General features: G+C 36.0%; 1 protein-coding gene across 2 annotated transcripts in view; it reads right to left on the bottom strand.

The window, feature by feature from the left end:
- LOC129747581 (photoreceptor-specific nuclear receptor-like) overlaps positions 1-12,335 on the bottom strand; it is a 171,506-nt gene that overhangs the window by 19,339 nt on the left and 139,832 nt on the right. For both annotated transcript variants that reach the window (XM_055741868.1, XM_055741869.1), the window contains one exon: positions 9,245-9,849. In XM_055741868.1, coding sequence (XP_055597843.1) covers positions 9,245-9,849 — 605 coding nt within the window. The remainder of the gene's footprint in view (positions 1-9,244; positions 9,850-12,335) is intronic.

Below are 12,335 nucleotides of genomic sequence, written 5' to 3'. Positions count from 1 at the left end.
CATGGAAAAGATAAAAAAAATGTTATCAGTTGATAAAAAAATGCTAACTCAATTCAAGCTTCCTAAAAATTGGTGAAATAAGGTTGCCAGAACTGTATCGGGACCAGAAAAATCCAGCCAATTTTATCAAAAAATCTGGCCAGCATTTGATTTCAAAATGTTCAAACCGATATCCCGCAATAACCGATATCCCGCAATATCCGGGCAAAGTTGGTCAAAACCGAGGATTGATTCAGTATAAATAATGAAAAATATACTTGCAAATTTTTTTTTCAACAAACCACATCAGCAGATTTTAAATTGTATATTAAGCTTCCAAACACGAGTCATGATTATTTATAAAACTTGCCATTTAAAACTTCTTTTTGAACGTAAAAATGAAAAATTATAATAATAATTATAAAATCTCAGTTTGTGTTACGTTTAAAAAATGGTGTGAATAAATCCGGGCAAAATCCGGGCATTTGGAACAAAATCCGGGAAAACGGGCCAGACATGACTTACCTCAAATTTCGATTCAAATGTTTTAGCAAATCCGGATAAATCCGGGCTACCTTAAATTGAAATTTTTTTCGTGATTGAATGGATAAGCATTCAAAGGAAATTATTTAAAATTTCTATTAGCAAAACCTAAAAACCATAAGTTATTCAATAATATGATAACGATAAACTTTGCTAATAATCCCAATTAAAATTTTAAGTAGACTAACAAAACTTACAAAGCTCACATGGTCAAACATGGTCCAATTTGTTATGATGATGAACAAAAAGCTTTCAAAGTTTCAAAAAGTCAAACGACTCATTTCGATTGATATTTTATGTGAACCCGAGCAATGCCGGGTAAAATCAGCTAGTAATCAATAAATCCTTTTTTGTAGCTTGGAAGTATTTGAAATGTATAATTACCGTTGAAATTTTAACTCAGAACAACTTACAGCTAACTTGTAAAGGAAAGGATTAATTTTTTTTCATTTGAAAAATATCGTCCAACTCTACTCACTTACCATGAATTTAGCATATATTGAAAGTCAATTGAAGCTATTCATGGAAAAAAAAATTTAGATGAAGTCAAGCATCTGTAAAATTTAATGCTTGAATGTTATGGACAGAGAATTTCAATTTTTTTAAACCGATATTGTTTTAACGGATGGTTTATTGATATGCTGTTTCGTTATTTTGTTGAGTAATAATTGACATACGCATTCGCTGTTGGCCGCTGGCTGCGCTTGCAGATATTCTAAGAAAGCTCATAACAACTTCGAATTTTAGCTGCCGGTAAGGTATCATCTAGTTGTGGCCTCGTGGCAACGTGTTTGGCTATCGTCACGAAGGATCGCGGTTCAAATCTTATATCACGACTAATTTTTGGCATTAGGTTGTTTGATTGCTCGAGTAAGCAAATAAAACAAATGTATAGCAGAACAGGCGTGAGTGCCGACATGTATGTATCTATTCTATTTTCTATTTAATTTTTATTTATTTAAAGAGGATTTTAACCTTCGTGGTCATTCACCCTCTGTATCGAGGAATTGGTTACATTTCAATTTTTAAAGCTAAACATGAACGTATCGAACAAAGTAAAAAACAAAGCAATTAAGTAAGATGAATTGAAGTGATTGGGGGAATGGAGATGGATGTCGAGAAACCGGCAGCCAGAGATGCCAATGTCCCTGATTTTTCAGGATTTGCCTGATTTTTTGAGGCTCAGCCTGACAACCTAATATGCCATTGAATTTCCCTGATTTTAGAAAATATGCCTGATGTTTGTGAACGTGATGTAAAACGGGTAATTAAGAACTAGATTAGATACCTACCATTGCTGAAGTGAAAAAGTGGAGATGTGGAGCGATGACCAAAAAAAAGGTCATCACTTTGAGCGAAATTTCCGTTACTTTAACGTAGCCTGTTTTAGCCTGACTTTTATTTCACCAGCTCCCTGATTGTTGAAAAAATGTTGGCAACCCTGAGCAAATTTTCATCACAGAAACACGCCACATAATACAGAATTTCGGAAAATTCTCAGATTTCACAGAATTTTTGAATTTTTTATGGATTTCCTCAAAATGGCTTTTACAAAATTTAGATTTTTTACTTTGAAAAAAAAATTGAATAAGATTGGTAATTAATTGATTTTACCCAACTTAAATGTAAAAAACCCCAAACAATATCATGAATTTTCAATGGAATTAAAGGAAAAAGCATTAAAAAAATTTTGGTTCAAATCACAGAACTTCAGATTTTTTTTTCTCGAAAAACACAGAATTTTTATTTCAGCAACCTTGTTTGTGAGCTAAACAGAAGGTCGTGCTAATCTGTAATGGAACTTCAAAGTTTCAATAAGAACTTTAATTTTGGGCTGAATAAAACGAACTTCAGCACTTTTATTAAGCTGCATGTGTTGGACCTGTCCAACGAGACTTTTGGTTGCTTGAAAATCGAGGGTAAAAACAACCATTGGGGAAAAGTTTCCTAAATGGGCCTATCGGCTTAAATGACCCTACGGCTGTTTGATGAAATGGCTGACTAGACAGCTTATCTAACCAATGCATTCTGAGGGTGATACGCTTAGAATATAAGGCAAGAAAAAATTTTATGAATTTATAAACTAAAAAATATTTAACAATTCATACAAGGTTTGGATACTATTTGATGTAATATTTTGACTTTTAAAAATATACATAAAGAAGCTCATCATAAAAACTTGGACGGTTTTTATTTCTTATTTAAATGAACTTTAAAAATAAAACATATTTAAGCTTTTATGGAGGTTTAATATTAATTAAAGAGTGGAATAAGAGAGTGTTTTTCAATGCCCCCATCATGTTTGTAAAAATGCCTCCATCCTAAAATATCAGGTTAAATAGGATAAATAAATGATTTTTTATCATTGAAACCTCAAATCTAAGCTCTGAATAACATCTTAAGAGAGAATTGAAGCTTTAAAAACAGATTTGATAAAGTTTTTCTCATGGATGAACTGCCTCATAGTATGGCAAACCTAACTTTTGTTTTATTCCATAAAATTATAATACCAGAGATTTTTATAAAACTTCAGCTTTGTCGACCGGCAGTTATAACTTTCTAGCAGTTTCAATGAAATTAAACGGAAATATTAACCAAAAACAGGAATTTTGTTCAAAACAGAAATAGGCGCATTTAGCCTGCACGGTTTGAAGTTCGGCATTTTAGACAACAGTTATTTATAATAAAATCGTTTTTTCGAAAAACGAAAGGAAATTTAAACATAAAAATTAGTTCTATATATAGAAAACATATGCCTGCATACGTGCATTTAGTTTTTGTAGACATATTCGATGTAATATTTGATTAATTCAGTGTTCTGCTTAATAGGCGCATATAGCCCGCTTCTCCCCTAACTCCAGCGTGAAGTGAAACAAACAGCCTTATTCCGGTTTACCAAATAAAATCACACAAGATATTGTCTTTTTTGCTCGTTTTTTTTCAAGCTTAAATAAGTTTTTTGGATTTTTTGCAAAAAATAGGAGAATTAGTGGTTAAAAAGGCACTATATCTCCGATCGTAAGCTCGTGCGGTATCTGAATCTACGTCCAATTGATTTTCCGGACATCTTCACTAGAGGAAAGTACCTATTTTAAAATAGATTTGATTCATGTAGAAGGGAAGATATTGAATATCTTCGTGGTTTCCCATCACTTTATTCTTATTGTGCGTTGATTGACAGCACTAGTTATCACTAGAGCATTCGCTGGAAAATGTACTAGGCTTAGAACGCTATATTTGAACTCCATGTGTTGGTTTATCGTGTAGGATCTCAGTGAAACTTCATGTTTCTTTGAAGAGATCTAACTAAATTCTACTTAAGACTAAAGCGTACATCCTTCAAGGATATAATGGTTAGCATCTTACTAATGCTAACACCACCAGCCCACAGAAAGAGTATTTTGTATGCCGTGACCGAGACTCGATCTTATGACCTCTGGCTTAGAAGACTTAAACGCTATCCTCTAGGCCACGGTCGGCGGTTTTTTTGTATTTTTTTTTTAACTTTGCTCTGGTCAAAGCCAAAAAATTCTCGAATGGCCGTGCCTCGGGGCAACTCGGTGGATTCAAGTTTTTTGGCACATAACAGACGTTTTGGCTTTTGTACTACCCTAGTATCTTTGGCGTCATAACATGATGCCCAATCGGGCCAAAATATGACGGGTCCATCATGCTGCTTGATCATCGCTAATAAACGGAGGCATTCCTTAATATAGTTCAAGTTGTACGGGCTAGATATTTTGCCACACTCGCGAACCCACACCTTCTTGCCAAATTTTTTGATGAAAATGGCCACCTCCGTTTAGAGGATATCTTTGTCCTTGCGTACTGTGAAGTATTGTGGCCCAGAAAGGGTTTCGAAGTCAAATTTCACATTCTTTCATCGTCCATTATAATGCACCTAGAACTTTTGCAAAATATAAAATCATACAGTTTCCGAGCTTTTGATTTGACCGAAACGGCTTGATATGGGTTCCTTTTAGGTTTTTTTTCAGCTTCCGGTACGTCTTGAGCCCAAGTCGCTTTTTAGCACACATCACGTTAGACGTCGAGGTCCCGACTATTCTCGCCACATCCCGAACGGAAGCCGATGGTTTCTATTTGTAAGCATCTCTGATCTTTTTTTTCGATAGCAGGACTTACAGGACCAGAATTTCTACCTCTCCTAGGTTCATCTTCAAATGTACAATGTTCACCATATTTTTAATAGCTGTCCGTACCGCTCCGACGCTCACATCCTCTTCTTTGGCCAATTTTCTCAATGAGATTTCACTGTACTTTACACCACTTGTGCACGAAACTTTCTCTCTTCTTCGGAGTAAGGCAACGTATTTTGAAATTTAATCACAAACTACATGTTTTTCAATGTTATCACGTAAAGAAATGTGTAAACAGAAACATGCAGCCAGTAGAATTCGAAAAAATATTCGATTCAAAATGACCGTTAACACTAGGTGTGCTTATAATTTCTGGAACAGTCTTTAATTATTGAACAGGTTGTGTTCCAATTATTGAACTCGTAAACAATGGAATTTAATGTATACATTGAGGCGTATTCCGTAAGATAGGATGCATTGTATCGATTTTGGTGATTTTGTTTGAGCTTGCAGCCGAGGAAATCGAAGCCCGGATCAGAAAAGCCCGATTTGCATTTGCGAGTCACCGAAACGTCTGGCGCTCACGCCAGATCTCTCTACAAACTAAAATCCGAATCTTTAACTCAAACTTCAAATCCGTATTGTTGTACAGGTGCGAAACTTGGTGCATATATGCGGTAACGACACTGCAAGTATTTGTAAACCGCTGCCGGCGGACATCATCCGCGCTTGGTGGTCTGGCAACGAGATATCAAATGAGGAACTACATCGCCGGTGTCATCAAAGGGCGCTAGAAATTGAGATTCGGGAACGTAAGTGGAGATGGATTGGGCACACGCTGCGAAGAGATGAGAACGAGATTTGCAGAGAGGCGCATGAATGAAATCCAGAGGGACATCGAAGGAGAGGCTGGCCCAGAAACTCGTGGCGGCGAAGCCTAGCTGCCGAAATCCGAACTGTCCACGAGAATCTCGAATGGGAACAAGTGAAGACGCTGGCTCCGGATCGTCAACAGTGGAAGTCTTTTACCAAGGCGCTCTGCGCCGGAGAATCGACGTTGGACCATTCAGTAAGGAAGTAAGTTAGGTTCTCCGAATCTTGCGGAGCCTAATTACCCAAACCATTTTGTGTCCAATTTCCGGTTCCTCAGATCTTTCGGAACCTATTCGATCAGAACTTCAGGATTTCCAGATCTAGTCGGAATCTAGTCACCTAATCATTGATTGTTTCGACTTAAGGTTCTCCAGGTTTTCCGGAGCCTAGTCGATTAGATCGTTTTCTAACGATATATTTTTATCCCGGCTAAAGATCCAGAGAAACTGAGTCATCATTTAGTGTTTCTACTTAAGGTTCTCCGGATCTTCCAGAACCTGGTCATTAATAACTCCAAATTTTACATTCAGGTTCTCTGGATGTTCCGGAACCGAGTAACCAAAACATTTCATTTTCCGACTTCAGGTTCTCAGGATCAGCCGGAACCTAGTCGATTAGAGCACGATTCGCCGTCATAAAATAATTTTTTGGTTTGCACAAATCCGAGATATGACATTTTAAAAAGTACAGGTTTTTGCAAAAAAAAATCCCTAATAACTAATGAACGCCTCCAGGTACAAGTTTGAACCTTGAGAGAAAAATGTGAGAATTTATATTTCATACAAATGCTTTTAAAATATTTTATTGTATGAGTTCATTCACAAAAGTTAGAGATAGAATACTGTATTTTCCGACACACCCTAACAGTCTTAATCAAAGTTGCCTTAAAAACCGTTGGATACAATTTTGTAGAAGGCTCTATCTGTTAATAGGAAAATGGTTTTTAGGGGAAATCATGCAAAAATGACACACTCTAATATTAGATTTAAGATTATTAAAGCACATGGTTTGATAAGTATTTTTACTGAAAATATCATTTGTCTATCTCTTATAGTATCTTCGTAATTGATTCTGTCACGATAAAGTTCCGTCCTTAACCACTGTGCAATGCCATCGATGAGAAAGCTTGTTAATGTCTGGCATTGAATCTTATTCCGAAAATTCCACCTCCAAGGAAAGTCATTATAACATTATCCAATTTACAACATTAAACAAATCTTGGGATATTTGGGTGTATTTAGCTCTTCTATATAAATACAACAACGGCTTTAGCGTAGTGATTTGAGTTCAAGTCATCTACGCAATGTTCATGATATCAAATCCCGTTCAAGACATATATTTTACACTTTCTATGGTTTGATGATTTTAGCATTTGAGGGAATTTATCATATTGACAAATTAATGTTAAAGAAAAAAAAAAGCTTTCTTAAACGAAACATAAAGTTTTACTGATTTGATACATGCGTGTGATCGTTTTCTAACATCATCTATGAACTGAATATTTGAAATTCATAGTTAGCAATTGTGAATAGTGAAGCTATAGCAGATACATTTTATTTTTATTTATTCGTTATGCAACACAGTGATCATAATAGCTGAATATAATTCAATCAGCTTAATTGAGCTTTTATCACTTTTTGCCATAAACCGATAAATTACATCATCATTGCTCGTGTGAGGTCACGACTATTTTGGCCATTGGTTGGGACATTTCTTGTAACATAACTGGGTGTTGTAGGTGGGAGGGATCCGTTCCTAAAGCGCCACAAAATAATAATCATAATTCGGTGCAGCTTTATCATTTACACGATAATCACATAAGAAGAAGATGTGTCTTCGGCATTCCAATGACACAACCCAGAAAGGAAGGGGTTGTTTGCCTGAGAGGGTCGGCAAATCTCAACCGGGTAGAAACCTAATTTGACTAATGAAGTCCCCGAGAGATGGTCGCCACGGGTCCTGTGGCTGTTGTCGTTTCCGAGTTCACCCGAGATAGGGGAAAACTGAGACAGCATCAACAAGAAAATCAACATCAACATCAACAACAATAACAACAGCATCATAAAATAACTATTTGTCACTTTCGGGTATTTTAATACCGCATAAATAATTGCCGGTCGAAGGGGTGCAAAACTGTATGCTTCCGTTCTTCTATGCGTGGAAAGGGAGAATCCGGCGCTTCGGGACAACAACGGTGGGGTGGAATCGTGTGTATGATATAGTAGGATTTTGTGTTGATACGGATATTTAATACCCTTTTGCGAGAAAGTGTGTGCATACGTCCCGTTTAGTCCTGTAACCGGCGAGTGAATGGGATTAGGCGGGTGGAAGTTATTGCAAAAATCGCTTAAACAAATTGAGTGCGCTTAGCCCTTGGATGACCCTTGGCAGGATTACTCACATATGATCCACGGGAGTGAAGGACGCTCCACAAGTCAGATTTCGTACATGAATTCAAAAATCTTAATCCATCTACATCCATAATCCTCGTAAAGATGTACGAAACGGATGTGAACCATGAATTCTAGAGTTTGTTTTGATTACGTCGTATGAACCAATATAAACAAAATTGAGTTATTGACTGCAAACGAGCCATAAACATGTATTCTATGTTACGTAAAAACTTGGTTTCATTTGATCAATGAATAAATTTTACAAAATTATTTTAATTTAGGACGTATGATGACTTTCTCATTTTAGAGTGCGTTTTGGTTTTTGCGACTTTTTGCACTGCATTGGATTGGCGTGCAAAACAAAGGTCGCAAAAATTTTTTTCGGCGTGTTGGTTTTGCGACCTTGTGCATTTTCCAAGAAAATGCTTCGAAAAGTGTTCAAAATCTTGAAAAGTTGAAAGAAAACCGTTTGGGAGAGTGGTTCAAGTCGCCAATCAAAAAGATATATTTAATTTAATGCTATAGGTAAGTTCTATAAGTGATACGGTATCACTGATAGCCTTTTAGCATGGACAAATTTTTCAGTTCCAATTTTTTTTCATTACAGTGGCAATGGATACATTTCCGCACTCAACGGTTGCCGGAGTCACTATGCGATCATCATGATCAGTTGAATGAATGTTCCTGATGCAAAAGTCCCTTACAGTACCACCGATGCTAGGCTGCAGCGGCGCAGAGGAGATTGCTTCACTAAAGCAGGGATAGAAACTTGGACAGGGCAGCTCTACAATTTTTGTGCCATTCGGAAAAGCCGGATTCTGTAGCGTGCCTATTACCCGCGGGATTCATAAGTAAGTCCTTTTCTTTTTCGCTCTATTTTGAGGTGCTTGGCAAATAGCCACACAAAGAATATCTCCAAATCTCATACCAATTATTGAGTCAATCTGCATAGGGGTCATATCATGATAGATTTTAGTTAATGAAGCAGGTTAGCAGGAATTAGCGAAGTTATTGCCAGATGAAATCAAGTTTTCAAATAATTTTAATCTATCTGCAAAACGACGTTTGCGCCAAATACTTATAGCAAAAGGTTGTAAGTGCATATTTTCTAGAAAAACATAAATTTATGCCTGTATCGAACACATTCACGTATTGTTCAGCTATTTTATTATCGCATAACAAATTTCCTGACTATTATGGGCGATATTTAAATTATAAGAATTAAAAATGTGTTACAAAACTTCAACAGCGATTTTCTCGAAACAAGTCAGGTGGTTCATACGACCTAATCAAAACAAACTCTAGAATTTATTTTAAACTAATAGTAAAAGTTTTTAAAATTAGAAAACAAAAACTTACCATCGTTATCATTCCCGTTATCATCCTGCAGGATCGGACTTGCTGAACCGCAGGACGAGGTGCTGTGCCGATGCTGTTTCAATCCGGAGGAATCTTCCCGATCGGCCGCCGAATTCTGACATCCGGGCGTAGTTGTCCCTCCATTGGAGTTTTGCTGCACCGGAGATGCTCCGCCGGCAGGTGAATGCTGTTCACTTCCGGTGTTGGAGTGGTTCGAAGACTGTGTTACGTTGAGGTTTTCCACCGAGCTCAGGTTGTTGTTGCTGATCAGCGAGTTGTTGTTGTTGTTGTTAGTGTTGCCACCTCCACCGTTGTGGCTGTGACTGTTGCCGACGGCGGAACTGTTTGCGGCTAAGGCTGCTGCGGCTGCCGCAGCCGATGCGCTGTGACCCATGGAACTGACTCCGTTTAGACCGAGCGATAATCCGTTTGCTAGGCCGTGCATCGGATGGTGCGGATGATGAGGATGATGGTGGGGTAAACTGTTCACCAGGGACGATACTTGGCTGTGGTGGTGCAGGAACTGACTTGTGGGAAGCGCGGGAGCCGGCAGGATGCTCGGTCCGTAGCGTGAAGGTGAAAGGAGCGCCAAAGATACAGGAGGACTGGAAAAGAGTAAAATTTATAAAATATATTATTAATCATTTTTATTACTTAAACTTACTTAAACGTAGCAATACAAAATTAGTTAGAAAAAGAATCTATAAGAATAAAAATTAAAAAAAAATTTTCTCATGATGCGATCAACTTTGTCATTATAATTTTTTTATCATTAAATGATAACTTCATTTTATTATATAAAAATAAAAATTGAATATTTAAGTGTTGTGGTATACAAATGTTGCATCTAACCCTGCTGTTTCATGATGTCTCGTTTGACGGTATCAGTTGAACAGGAATTTCAATATTATTCTTAGTTAGCTGTTTTTTGCAGTTTTCTCCAGCGGTGGGAGGAATCATATAAAACGTCTTCAACATCTTATAAAACGTCTTCAACATCTTAATCGTCTTACATCATCTTAATTGGCACCAAATTTAGGACCCAGAAGAGCAGTTTCAGGACACTATTTCGTAAGTACAAGTCCACAGCTAGTCCTAAATTGAAGAGTATTTTATCCTGTATGAATCACTGATTCCCTCCTTTAAGTTGATCTTCGCCGGATGTGATGGACTCAGCTGGAAGGCAGATGATAAATAATAACTTTCTTGATCATCTTTGGCTACATAACCAGTTCGATAGACCGGACCTCTCTGGATTTTAGCGGCGATAATAGTTTACAGGGGCAGAACATCAACAACAGCAGCAGCAAACTCGGAACGCTTGGCGGAGGCGTAGAAAAAACGAGCTTTAAAGTTATTATGATGTATGTTTTGAACAATGTGTATAAGAAAATATGTTTGTTGAATCAAGTGGAATATACAATTGAAATTTTCATTAAGAAACCAAAATTTTTAAAGGTTAAAGGAAACAGAGCTCATAAATTTAACTTCAACCATAGATGTACTTAAATCAAACATAAAAATATAGATAAATTTGTCATAAATCATAGTTTAATCAATCATGTTACTATAGCTGAATTTACTATACTCATTGCTGAATGCTAAATATGAATCATAGAAGCTTTCTCCTATTGGCGCACTTATGCCTGTCTATCCACCTTTCTTTCAAATTTCTATAAAAAATACAACTCTCTCTAGTTAACATGCCATTAAAATTATATTCATAGAAGTATAGTTAAAGCTAACACAGGTATAGTTAGGTGCAGAGAATCTATTATATATAACAGATAATTTAATATTTATAGTTGATCGAGAATCAACCAGAAATATGATTGAATAAAAGTGGACTATTGATGAAAAATCTATATTATTTTCTTCGTGTAATTCCTATAAACTATCAAAAACCCAAAAAATATTTTGAATCAATTAATTGTCCTCAAATCAACTTGGTTTTCAGATGTTGCCAAGATGTTTTGAATGCAAAGATGCAATACTTCAAAGGTGTTTATGTCCTTTTTTTTCAAAGTTTTTTTATCGTAAAAAAGGTTGTAAGATTTCTGGCGTCACGAAAAAATGTATTTAAGTTTCTTATAAGGTTCAGATTAAAGGTAATAATTCGAGAATTTGGTTGAACATCGCAAAAAAAAATTAATAAGATTAAAAAAAATAAAAAATGTTTTTTTATTATCAAATATTAATATCAAATTCCTATATGTTTTCCTTAACCTTCTCACGTCGTTCGCAAAATTTTAAACAAATTATTTTACGATCGTTTTGACTAGTGAATGATTTCGCTCCCCTGGTAACATTTTTCGACCGATATTTATGATTTAAGATTCATTTAGAAAATTTCTTCAAGATTTTGAATACATAAAATTTTAATCAATTTGACTTAGCAGATGACCTTAAGAAAGCTCTGAACAGAAAACCTCTGAAAAAAGACATTATTTAAAAATTGAGATTCACATGAGAGTTTCGGCCACTATTCTGGAGTTATCGGAAGAAAAATTCTCGCTTTCAAAAAATGTAACTACTACATTTTTTCTTGGCAGCGCTGTATCTCATTCTTAATAGAACCGATTTTCAAAATTCAAATTTTAGTTATATTTTGATAACATGATCATCATTTTCATTGAATACACATAGTATTTCAAATAGTGCTATCATTCGTAATGTGAGAATGAAAACAAGAAAAAAAAATCGTAGTATTCGTAATCGGCTGTTATGCGCGCATTTCTAATTTTGTTATCATGATTTATTAAAAATTTTCATCAAATCTGTCCACTTTTCATATACTCAATCATAGATTAGAATCTCTACAATCGATTGATATGCTTTTTTCCTTTATTATAGAGACTTTCAGCCTCGGGCTGGTTCGTCTCTTACGAATGATATGCTTTTTATGGGGGTTTTCAAGAATTTGTATTCCAAATTTACTAAAAGATATCGGAATTCAACCAAATTTTGAAACGTTTTGCGTAAGCAAGCAAATCCCCTTGGGAGAACTTAAATCGAACAAAATCTATTGCTCTCCCGGTCGTGCTCTCGAAATCTGCCTTCCTATAGCAGACTAAAGGAATCGCCCGCATGG

The sequence above is a fragment of the Uranotaenia lowii genome, chromosome 2, assembly GCF_029784155.1.
Source record: "Uranotaenia lowii strain MFRU-FL chromosome 2, ASM2978415v1, whole genome shotgun sequence".
NCBI lineage: Eukaryota > Metazoa > Arthropoda > Insecta > Diptera > Culicidae > Uranotaenia > Uranotaenia lowii.
The sequence above is the reverse complement of the archived record's forward strand: the minus strand, read 5'-3'. Positions and strand labels throughout refer to the sequence as shown.